This window comes from Hyposmocoma kahamanoa, unplaced genomic scaffold (assembly GCF_003589595.1).
Source record: "Hyposmocoma kahamanoa isolate Upper Pololo Valley unplaced genomic scaffold, ASM358959v1 66, whole genome shotgun sequence".
NCBI lineage: Eukaryota > Metazoa > Arthropoda > Insecta > Lepidoptera > Cosmopterigidae > Hyposmocoma > Hyposmocoma kahamanoa.
The window spans coordinates 14,879,415-14,890,482 of NW_020653854.1; the positions used below are offsets into that span (position 1 = coordinate 14,879,415).

At 36.3% G+C, this 11,068-nt stretch overlaps 1 protein-coding gene across 1 annotated transcript; it reads right to left on the minus strand.

Annotated features, from left to right (window-relative positions):
- Positions 1–1,508: 1,508 nt before the first annotated feature.
- Positions 1,509–10,574, minus strand: LOC113231919 (sphingosine-1-phosphate lyase-like). The gene is made up of 5 exons (XM_026466460.1): positions 10,499–10,574; positions 9,900–10,017; positions 7,958–8,104; positions 5,286–5,406; positions 1,509–4,995 (listed from the first exon to the last, which is right to left on the minus strand). The coding sequence occupies exons 1-5, from the start codon at positions 10,572–10,574 to the stop codon at positions 4,885–4,887; spliced, it is 573 nt and encodes a 190-aa protein (XP_026322245.1). The 3' UTR covers positions 1,509–4,884.
- Positions 10,575–11,068: the final 494 nt, after the last annotated feature.

Below are 11,068 nucleotides of genomic sequence, written 5' to 3' on the forward strand. Positions count from 1 at the left end.
CGGCGCGCAATTTTAATCAACATTTCTTAGTACTTTTCATCCTTCAATTGAATTTATGAATACTTTTATATTTTGTTAAATTTTGATACACCTTTTTTCTATTATTTATGACTTTTTGTGACTATTTACTTTTTTCAATGGCTCCAAGAAAAATTGTTTTCACAACCTTTTTAGAAACTATTCTTTTTACAGTCTGTCTAAAGGCGCCGTTAAATTTAGGCTCAATTTATATTGCGGCGGAACGGAATGGAAGCGAAATTCATTGCACTATTCATAATGAACTTTATGGTCAATTGTGTAACGTACAACCTAAATACGAGCTAAAATCTTCCGCGGAATTCTCGCGCACGCTCGCGCATTCGCGCGATTTTGGCTCGTATCTGTACGTTACACAATTGACCATAAAGTGCAATGTACAATAAAGTTACAAAAATTTGCTTCCATTCCGTTCCGCCGCAATATAAATTGAGCCTTAGACGCTGACTGAAGCGCTGCCAGTACCTACCACTATTGTGGCGCTGCCAGTACCTACCACTATTGTGGCACTGCAGCTGCGTTACTACTAATTTTCATACAATATTTGCAACGCCACATACGTCGTGACATACGCGCGCCACTTTTGCAATGCCAATTATTGAACTAAACATTATGAAGCGCTCCAGACACACGGCTGCTGCAGATTTTGTGTTGGACTTGTAATGGATCCGTCGCTCTCCGTGTACATTTCATCCGAGGTCTAACCATACCCTTGTGACTAGCAAGTCATGAGGGTTTTTCTCTCCTACTCTAGCACCCGACATCAAACTATTGCCGATGAGTGTTAAAATGGGCGTAGTTTCTATATAGGCGGACAATAATCCGACGTCGAGATGGAGTAGACTGACTTCACGCTTATTTCTAAATAACGAAAATCATAGTCCAAGCGCAAAACACAAAAAAATTCACCGAAAATTTACCGAAATTGTAATTTACCAAATGTCCGAATTGCCCCCTCCATGTATCCAAGCCCAGAATTTCCAACTCAAGTCGTAGTCGATAGTTTGAATTAGACATCCTCACGATGCGTCGAGGATACCTTGATACAAATGTGGACCCCAAAAACTACCATAACGAACAAATAGGTGGGCCCAGCCTACTCCATCCCGTCATACAGACACGTTAAGGCTAAAATTGTTCTAAAACCAAATCTGTTCGATCATGCGGAAGACAGACTGTAATGTGATGCAAGGGCATGGTCCAATATAATTAATTATTTTCAATCAGAAAATTATTATTGTCTTTCGGTAACTTACACAACGATTATTTCCCAAATCGAATAAGATGAAGAGATCGAAGTTTGTCAGGAGCGTAGCAGTTGGAGGTCCATGATCTCTGCCTACTCCAGAGGAAGACACGTGTGAAGATATATATGTCTCAAACAAGATTAAAATTTCCCAAAAAAATTTTCTTTGAGTAGAGGGTGTGAAGGTGATGTAGATATTAAAAACCAAAAACATTTCTCCTCATAACGTAATTATAACCTTTAATGTAAATAATTCAAAACATTTATTAACTTACAAATTAGTAATTACAACAGCTGATATACAAATAGTACTATGTTTATAAATACAGAGCTTTCTAGCGACTTCCTATATATTTGTTAACTTGTGTTATGTACAAATGTTATAGTAAGTTTGAAACCAAAGGTAAAATTGTGATATGGAAACTCTTTCCAAACAATCTAATTTGATGCTGATTGGTTGTATACCGTTGTCCACGCTAAAAGCGAATAACATTTTATGGGCGGTAATTACGACTAATTTCATCTACAAAAACTGCCTACAAGTGAGGTTCAATACCGATACTAGCGCATTTTCACTTTTTTAAATAACAGTCGATTAGAAAACTGCCCACGTGAATTGTGATGTAGTTAGAGCCCCGAGATTACAGTCTGCCTAGAAAAACACAAACATCCTACGTACTTGTTTTGTAACGTGTCATGATATTGGAATTCACAATGATTATTTAATATTTTTAATACAAAAAACAATAATACGACTCCTTTTGCATTTAAATCAAGTCTTCTTGAAGTGCAGAATATATAGTCCTACTGTATACACTATTTAGAAAAAGCCCGCATGATTAGTTTTTGAGTTGCATTATAAAACGATACTTCAATTACACCCTTACGATAATGATTTTTTTCAGAGCTCTTGTTCCAAGAATATATCCTTGTTTTACAAAATGTATAACAACAAAAAAATAGAAAAAAAAGAAAATAAGACTATAACCAGAAGGGTGATTTGGTCCTATGTTCACTCTAAAGCTTAGAGAACATCGATCGGGAACATTTTTATGACGGCGAACGTTCACGTCGCAAGCCAAATATTTTTATTTTTGTGACGATAAAACGAACATTGGGCGATAATTCCACAGAACTAATTGCTCTCTTTTTTAAATTTGCTTTGCACGAAATGTCTAGAGCAGCCACTCCCAAACTTTTTTGTCTGTATTTTTGTATAGACCACGTACTAATTATGTTTGTTTTTCCTAGACCACCTATCTTTCTAATAGCGTTATTTTCACAAATCATCACCTTCAAATGTGTATTTGACAGCTAACACAGTGCCAGTGAGAAACTTTATAAAGAAAAAACAAATTGATGTTAAATGAAATGTTTAAGAACTTCATAGGTAATTTATGTCTATTATAAGAAAGTATTATGTATTTACATAAGCACTAATCTGTGTAATGTGGCTTATTCCATTTGTGGAAAGCTAAAATCTTGACTTGGGTTTCACTCTCGCGGGCTCATATTAACATCCATGCATGCACCCCCTATTTTTTTCGCTGCCATGGTTCTATTGTAGGTTTTGTGGACTCCATGAGGTCAATGTAAACCAGTTTGGGAATCATCGTTCTAGAGCATCTTCCAATAATTGCTAAAGCTGCACTAGAAAGGTCGCAAAACGAACGTAACTGGTGAGTACCGTCATACCGTCCTTTAGATTGAACTATACATATACTACCAAATTGACATGTCTAATTTGATCGATGATATCGGGAAGAAGTCTATTTTTGCATCAGGAATTCAAGCATGTGCGCTAACCAAATAAGAAATGATCTCTAGCGTTGACACCTATATTCTGATTTATATTCGTAAGTATTTTTATAGGCCGTGAGAATGCCTTTAATAGACTAGATTCCATTGTGGCACCTATGTTGAGCACTTAACACTTCGTCCTATCGCAGTTTCGTTGGATAATTTTTTATTATATTTATAAATTTGTACGTAAATTTCATAACCTTCGTCAATGCCAATGTAGTGGCTAAATATATATTTATAAAGCTTAAACTTGAAAGAAAATAAAGTTTAATTAATTTATGAACGTCCACATAATGTACATAATAATATCAACATATGTATACTCCGTTTATCAAAACAGTATTATACTTATACAAAATGATACTTGCTTTTTGTGATGGAAAAATATATATATATACAACAGCGAACTGAACAGGAGTCACAATATTTCTCTGGAAGACACTAAGACTGAGATTTATAAAAAGAACTTTGACTTCTACTAAGTAAAGATAGCGAGCTAAGAGCTAAACAAGTTTTTCGTATTTATAAAAACGAACGAAATTATGTGATGAATAAATGCTTTACAACAGCAAACTGAACAAGTGTCGCATATAATTCCCTAGAAGACACTAGGACTGAGATTTAAAAACCGAACTTTTAAATTCGACTAAGCGAATAGCGAGTCATACAAGTTTTATAAAAACGAACTTACACTAGAGTCACATTAGATTTATGAAAATGTAATTTATGTTAAGAATAATAGTCATTTTTTTAATGAAAAATAGTGACAGACAACATTAATATGAGGAATAAAAATAAACTAGCAGTTCTCTACAACGGGTCAGTCGGCTGCTAGTTTATTTGTAAATCATTTTATATTTAAATATGGTATCCCAAAAGAGATAATTACGGATCAAGGCACCGAGTTCATGTAATGGTGTTATGTGAATTGCTAAAAATCACTCCACTGCGTATCACCACGAAACTATACAAGCGTTACAGAATACGCATAAAAGTTAAGGTTCTTAGGATACAGTGTAGTATTATAATAATACGATTGATGCGAGCACTTTGCTACCATTTTAGTGTTTACCACTAAGATCGTATGTTACGAAAAACAAAGTCACAAATTCATTTAAAATTCCGGTTGATATTCAAAATTGGCTTTGCCAAGGTTTAAAACTATACTGAAACAATACTTAAGGTTATTATACAACTTCTGCGTACTTGACTGATAAAAACCGTGGTAGTGACCCGTTTAGCCCTTGCAGGTTATCTCGAATAAATATTGTAAACGGTAAATGTGTACAAATGTTTATTTACAAAGGCAACCCCAACTGTTTCTTGACATTCTTCTCAGGGGAAACTGCCTTACGAATGAGCAGTAGAGTTTAATCAATATGACAATTTCAAGTGCAATTTGCTTGTCTACGAAATAAAGATGGTTTCCCTTTGAATTTTTAAAAAACAGTTTAAGAAAGAAATTCGAAGTAAGAATTAATTTAATCGCTTGCTTAAACGTTGCTTAGAAGAACTCAAAGTTCGTTTTATAAATTCAGCCTTGAGTTTTTAACAGCTATAAAATATACATAAATATATAAAAACCTCACAACATCCGTTTAAAATTAAAGCATACAAAATTCAATGGTAAATGATGACAAATTATTTCTGGACTCTAAAATTCTGACTCTAATATTGACGTTTGACAAAAATTCTTGGGTAAGAGTCCAAATTTAATTTGCCATCCAATATAGCGAAATTGAAAATTACAAAATTAGCAAATGCAATGTCCTGTCGCTTAATAATCGATATACCGAGCCTCACTCGTCTCCTGGCTTCGGTAGATAGTACATTGAGTCTATGAAGTATTTAGTGATGTCCGAGACTAGACTGCGGTCGGATATTTCTTGCGCTACGCCATATATCGCCATCTGTAACGTTAAGCCACGCCTTTAGACATAAGCTGGCACACAATGTAATTTTTTAATTACTAATTAAGTGCGCTGTAATTTTAATATTAACAATAATAATGCAAAAAGCGCTCCTGATCGATATGGCACGTATTGTTCTGCGTTTGTTGAACCTGAATCCTTGACCCCGACCAACAGAGCTATTGCCGGGGAAAACCGCCTCTCCCATTTAAAAATTCTAAATTAATCTTAGTTTATTTTTATAATTTAGTTGCGACATTTAACACTAGTAGAGTCCGTAAACTACTGACCTTCCCCTGGACAGGCCCGTCGGTGTCCTTGAGACAGGCGCTTACAGCATCGCGCACGTCGTTCACGAACCTCGTCGCCACACCCGGCTGTGTATGCGCATGCGTCACGCAAATGTGTATCCTGCACGAAACATACGTCATTAGGGGTAATTTCAAGAACAGACACGTAATTAGGTATCCCTATAAGCCTCTATATCATCGTTTCCCAAAGTGCTCCCCTAGTCCTGGGGGCGATAGGGGGAAGAAGCAATTAGGGGGCGTTGATGCCAGGGGTGCTTCCGCATTTGAAAAAAAAACTGAAAAACTAAATTATCTATACATATAACATTTGAAAGTGAGACATACTTATAGAGTGCGTTATATTACTGATTCTGAACGAAAAGAACTAATAAACTTAAACTTTACAAAAATATTATTTTTATCGACTACTACTTGTGAACAACATTAGTTATCGAAATCTATGCACATCACCGTTATTGCTCCGATGCAGCGGCGAGCGGCGGCGGCGAAAACAAAGCACAAGTCGGAGGTGGGGGCGCGAGCGCATATGCGAAATTACTGTTTGCAGAGACAGTGCACGCGCGACCTTGGTCTAGCGAAGACATGTAAATTATTTGTACTTCCGCTCGCCCGCAAAATGGTTATTTATTCCAAAGACGAATTGACTGATATGGTGCGACTTTACGCAATAAGTGGTGATAGTGTGAGGAAAGCTATTGAAATGTTCGGAGAAAAGTTCCCAAATCGGAGTTAACGCGGAGGAGGTGAACAGTGTCGAAGTGTTGCATGAGAGGATCATCTCAGCATCCAATACTGTGTGACAAAATGAGTTTGTGTTGACCAATTTAAAACAAAATTTACTACGACGTGTTAGTCTATGCATTGTGGAAAACGGTGGACATTTTTAACACCGTACCACGTAAGGGTAAATAAACTGTAAATAACTAAAAAATCAATCATTGCAAATAATTTGATTTCACATTTTTAACTACGCCAAAAACCTCAATTCTTATTAAATGATAACTAGTTACTAAATCATAAACTTATCTTTTTTTTGTACGTAATACATTTCGACGATAGTGCAGAAGTAAAAAATAATTAACATAAGCTAAAATCATTTCGATAACAACTTTTTTCATCATAACATAAATGAGTTGGTGAGTAACTTAGTTTTTATTTTCTAGAAAAATGAGGTGCTTTGTCGGTCCTAAGCCCGAAAAAGTAGGAAAGGAGATGCGAAATCATTGTTATTGTTGCTATCGCACTCAAAACATTACGCAGGAGTGTGCGAGCGCCGCCGCTATCCGTCCGCCGGGCGGGTGGGACAGGCGGCGCGACCCTCGCTTGTTAATATTCTCATTGCACTCAAAATCAAGCGTAAAGTGAATCGGTTTATTCCTATGTATATTCCAAAACAAATTTGTTGATTTATTTTTTGTTCTATTCCATATCCTATTTTTATTTTAGTCTATGTTAAATTGTAACATGATTTACTATGACATGTATGAATATGTCTCACTTTCAAATATACAGCCTGTATAAACTACTGCACTACAAATATATTTTTTTTTCCTTGTGATTTTTTGTGTTAAGTTAAAAAATAAGTGTTTTCAATTATTTTTAGTGGTGGTGGGAGTTGAAATTTTTTTATCTTACCTAAGTGGGCGGTGAGTCTAGAAGTTTGGGAACCTATGCTCTATATGTTAAACCGGTGTCCCTGCGCAAACCTCAAATGATCCGCTGAGACATAACAATGATAAATGTATCAATCACGTGGAAAATGTGAACCTGGTACTATGAATAACAAAACTGATTTAAACAAACCAAAAAAAAACAAAAAAAAATCCAAAGTTTACTCAACGCGACGTCATTTCTGTCTATAGATTTTTTATTTCTTGGCTTTTCGAGGTTAGTGTTTCAGCTACTTACAAAGTATATTTATTTGATTTAGTGTATTTTTTACCTTTTATATTTATAAAAAAAGCCTTGGTAGCCTAATGGTTTAAACTACTGCCTCTCAAGCAGACGGTCGTGGGTTCGAATTCTCACTCGCACCTCTGAGTTTCTCGGAATTAATATGCGAACTTTAATTTGAAATTTACCATGAGCTTTTCGGTGAAGAAAAACATAGTGATGCAAACCTGCACGTCGAAGAAGATTCACAGCCCTCGGAAAACGTGAGAAGTTCCCAACCGATATTGAGCCAGTACGGCGGACTATGGCCTAAACCCACGCCTGATAGGAGACCCATACTTTAGTAGCAGTAACGCTCCTTGTGAAAGAGTTCATCGTGGACAGTACTGCCACCTTACTTATTTCTGCCGCCAAGCAGTAATGTCAGCATTGCTGTGTTCCGGTTTAGGCACATGGTACTTGTCAACTTGCGCAGTGGCAGTGCCCCTCAGATCTTTGCGATTTAAAGCCCCGAGTGGCGGTGCTACTGTTAAGAATAGCCGTGTAGTTAACGATCAGGTGCACGATTTGTTCGTCCCACCACTTAATATTATAAAAATAATAATAATAAAAGACCCGCGCCCAGCAGTGGAACGTATAAATGAGTTGAAGATGATGACTCAACTAGAAAACTTCCTATACCTTTACATTAGTACCTTGAGACATTGTTCTATGGTCCACAATATTATGGTGATTAATAAAAGATGATACGAACTAACCCAGAAGGGAACTGCAGCGCGTTAAGACTCCAGCCCTTCTTGTGTAGTAAATCTGCGAGTTTGAATATGTCGAACTGCTTCGAACCGAACGCCACCACTGTCGTCGTAGGCTTGCCGAATATGAAAATGCCCTCCACTTTTCGCAGTCTGTAAAAATAAACGTGCAGTGATATTTATCCCGGATAAAAGCGTGGTTAACCGAATTGACGTAAACGGATGAGCGAATTAACTATGCTACAAAAGGCATATTGTGAGCGTTTCGTAGGTACATAATCGTAAGCCAATTCAATACAAAGATTTGTAGCAGGCACATGGAGAAAATCGTAAGATCAGCTGAATCAACCTGTAGCTTAGTTGGTACGGACGGTAGCCACGTTGAGGCAACAGACACTGTTTCGAGTCCAGTCCGATCGATGAAATTTTTATTTGTGTTTGTTCGATCTTTGTATCAATAATTATATCAATGCAAAAGTTTACAGTGACCCAGTGTTTTTGAAGACGTGCATTAAGGAGACCTATCTATATTTGTGATTCATTATAAAAGCATCAAAAAAGGTAATTGAGTACGGCCTGTAGAAGCTGGGGTTATAAAGTTGATATAGGTTATGTTTATATAAAGAACTTCCCGAATATTCCCAAATCTGCCAAACTCTGCCACATTTAATATAACTTATTAAGTTCTGCAGCAAGGAGAATAAATAAAAATTTAATCTGCCCAAATGGCAGAAATCTGTCACAAATGATCGCACTGTTCTCTATATCAATGTAACATTGACATTGGCAAGAGGTCTTTTGTAAAAAGGTTCCTTTGCAACTTTCGTTATCTCTCATTTAAATATTGTCTAAATATTTTTGTCACATTGTGTTTTATTTTTTGCTTTATGTCATTACTGTTTAATTGATTATTTCATTAGGTATTTTATAGCTTTACTGTTTTATGAGTATACTATAAAACAACCATTACTTCAGATAGGTAAACATTCAATCATGCTTAAAATGAAAGTACGTATAAGAACGTTACCTAATCTATGGTCGAACTGAATGAATTGCGTTGTGTTCTTGTATCTATCCTAAAATACAATGTTTTACAATTTTTTTTATTTCCGACTTCTAAAAATATACAAAAATATATTGATAACTAGGCATAAACTAAAACGCAAAATTATACTAGCAAAGTCCACGAACAACTCTTCGTCGTTATTGGGACAGCTTTCGCCATCCTTCTTTAATTTTAATATATAATATTAGTAAATTTTTTTGTAGCAATATAGGTCCTTGTGAAAAAGTTCGTCCAGAAGTGCAAGGTGGAAGTACAGCCACCTTACCTATTTCTGCCGCCAAGCAGTAATGTGAGCATTACTGCGTTCTGGTTTCAAAGAGTAAGGGTACTGGTGAAATTACAGGCACATGAAGACTTATCAACTCTGTATCAGGGTGACGGTCGCAGTGGCAGTGTATCTTTGTTTTAAAGTTTTAAGTGGCACTGCAACTGTTATGGAGAGGCATGTCGCTTACCATCAGGCGCACGACTTGTTCGTCCCGTCACTTGATATCATTAAAAAAATACAAGTCGTGCAACTAATGGTAAGCTACACGCCTGTCCAACAGTAACTTCCTTGCAAGTGTGGGACCAGAAAGGCAATTACAAAAGTTCGGGCCACTAAACTTGAATCTGTCCTCTATGGCTAATTGCTTACTTACCGCCCGCCCTTGCGGTACTCTGCATCTCTACCATGAGTTTACCTTGACAGTTGTCGCTAGTGACCGCGTAAATTACTTCTCAATTCTGTATGACAAATTATACAACGCCTCTAGTGGTCACAAGAAGAAACAACATTTTGTATACAAACGTTTTACGTGGTCGCTAGCGATAACTGTCACTATGTGTGTCAAGTTATTACGAGCAACAAAATCGACTGTATTAAAAAATTAATGAACTGACTCGTTCTCAATAAATCTGGCTGCAGTGACGATCTCATCAGCCATCTGCACGTATCTTGCCTCGCCAATGAACATCATGGTGGCCCAACATGCTGCAATTAGACCACCCGCGCGACTACCTGTAATTAAAAATAGCAAGTATGGATCCGTAACCTACACCACTGAGTGTCTGTATTATAATATATTCTACGGTGAATACGAGCTCCTCCAATTATTCATATAGGGAAAACTAAAGGTTTTAAAAGGATGATTAAAAGAAAAAAATCCTGGCTGAAAATCAACGCCAGTGATACCACCACACTAGATCTGTGGCTTTAGTAAAAAAAGAGGTACAAGTCAAAAATGACAACTTTATAAGAAAACGCGGAAAACACAACGCTTTAAATTTCATAATAACTATTTTTCGCGTCTCCTTGTAAAGTTGGGTTTTTGACTTGTACCCCTTTTCACTATAGCCACAGAGATAAATATTTCATGCAGCTGCATTAAGAATGCAGGTAGCCATGTTGATTATTTATCAACCTCCAATAGGAAACGGCACTTGTAATAAGAGGTGTATTATTAATCATCAATAGTAAACCGTTCTGGTTTTTGTCTAACTCTCTCGCCCTCCATGCAATCCATCTTTAGTACGTACTCCAAAACAAGCTATTATCTCATCATTTTGTGCAAGCATCTTTTAGACCATCCTCAAAATTCTACATAATGTTGCTGTGGTTACTTATATACCATTACAATTTTATATGTACATGTATGTTTATTATTATATGTATATTAATTATGTTTAAGTTATACCTATTATTATTATTTTATACCATATAAAATAATTACCAAATTTGCTTTAAAAATGGCTTATAGTATCTTGTTATTTTTGTTTAATGGCGGCACTTCACAAGGCTACTTGTATTCGCTATTGGGCGTTCGATGTACGTGGAAAAATATTTGACATACTGACAAATATGACCGTCTACACATGGAGACAAACAAGGAGTTAAACTAATGAATATGACCATAGTGTGGACATTTTACCTGCGTATTTGCCTATTTGGCTCCTTTGATGTGCGTCGAGCATCCGATCAGCGCACGGTAAAGCAAGTTTGATGTTTGTTGTATTTGTCGAATAGGCAAATATTAGGGGTTAAAGTATGAAATTGCCGTTTTATTGCAATA

What these genes read in the sequence shown, in the direction of transcription:
- LOC113231919 (XM_026466460.1), bottom strand. Translation starts at nt 10,574, where the DNA reads ATGCTTGCACAAAATGATGAGATAATAGCTTGTTTTGGAGTACGTACT. An exon ending in ATTGCATGGAGGGCGAGAGA is followed by an intron (nt 10,018 to 10,498) that starts GTTAGACAAAAA and finishes TTTTAATTACAG; the next exon opens with GTAGTCGCGCGGGTGGTCTA. An exon ending in GCGCTGCAGTTCCCTTCTGG is followed by an intron (nt 5,407 to 7,957) that starts GTTAGTTCGTAT and finishes TGTTTCGTGCAG; the next exon opens with GATACACATTTGCGTGACGC.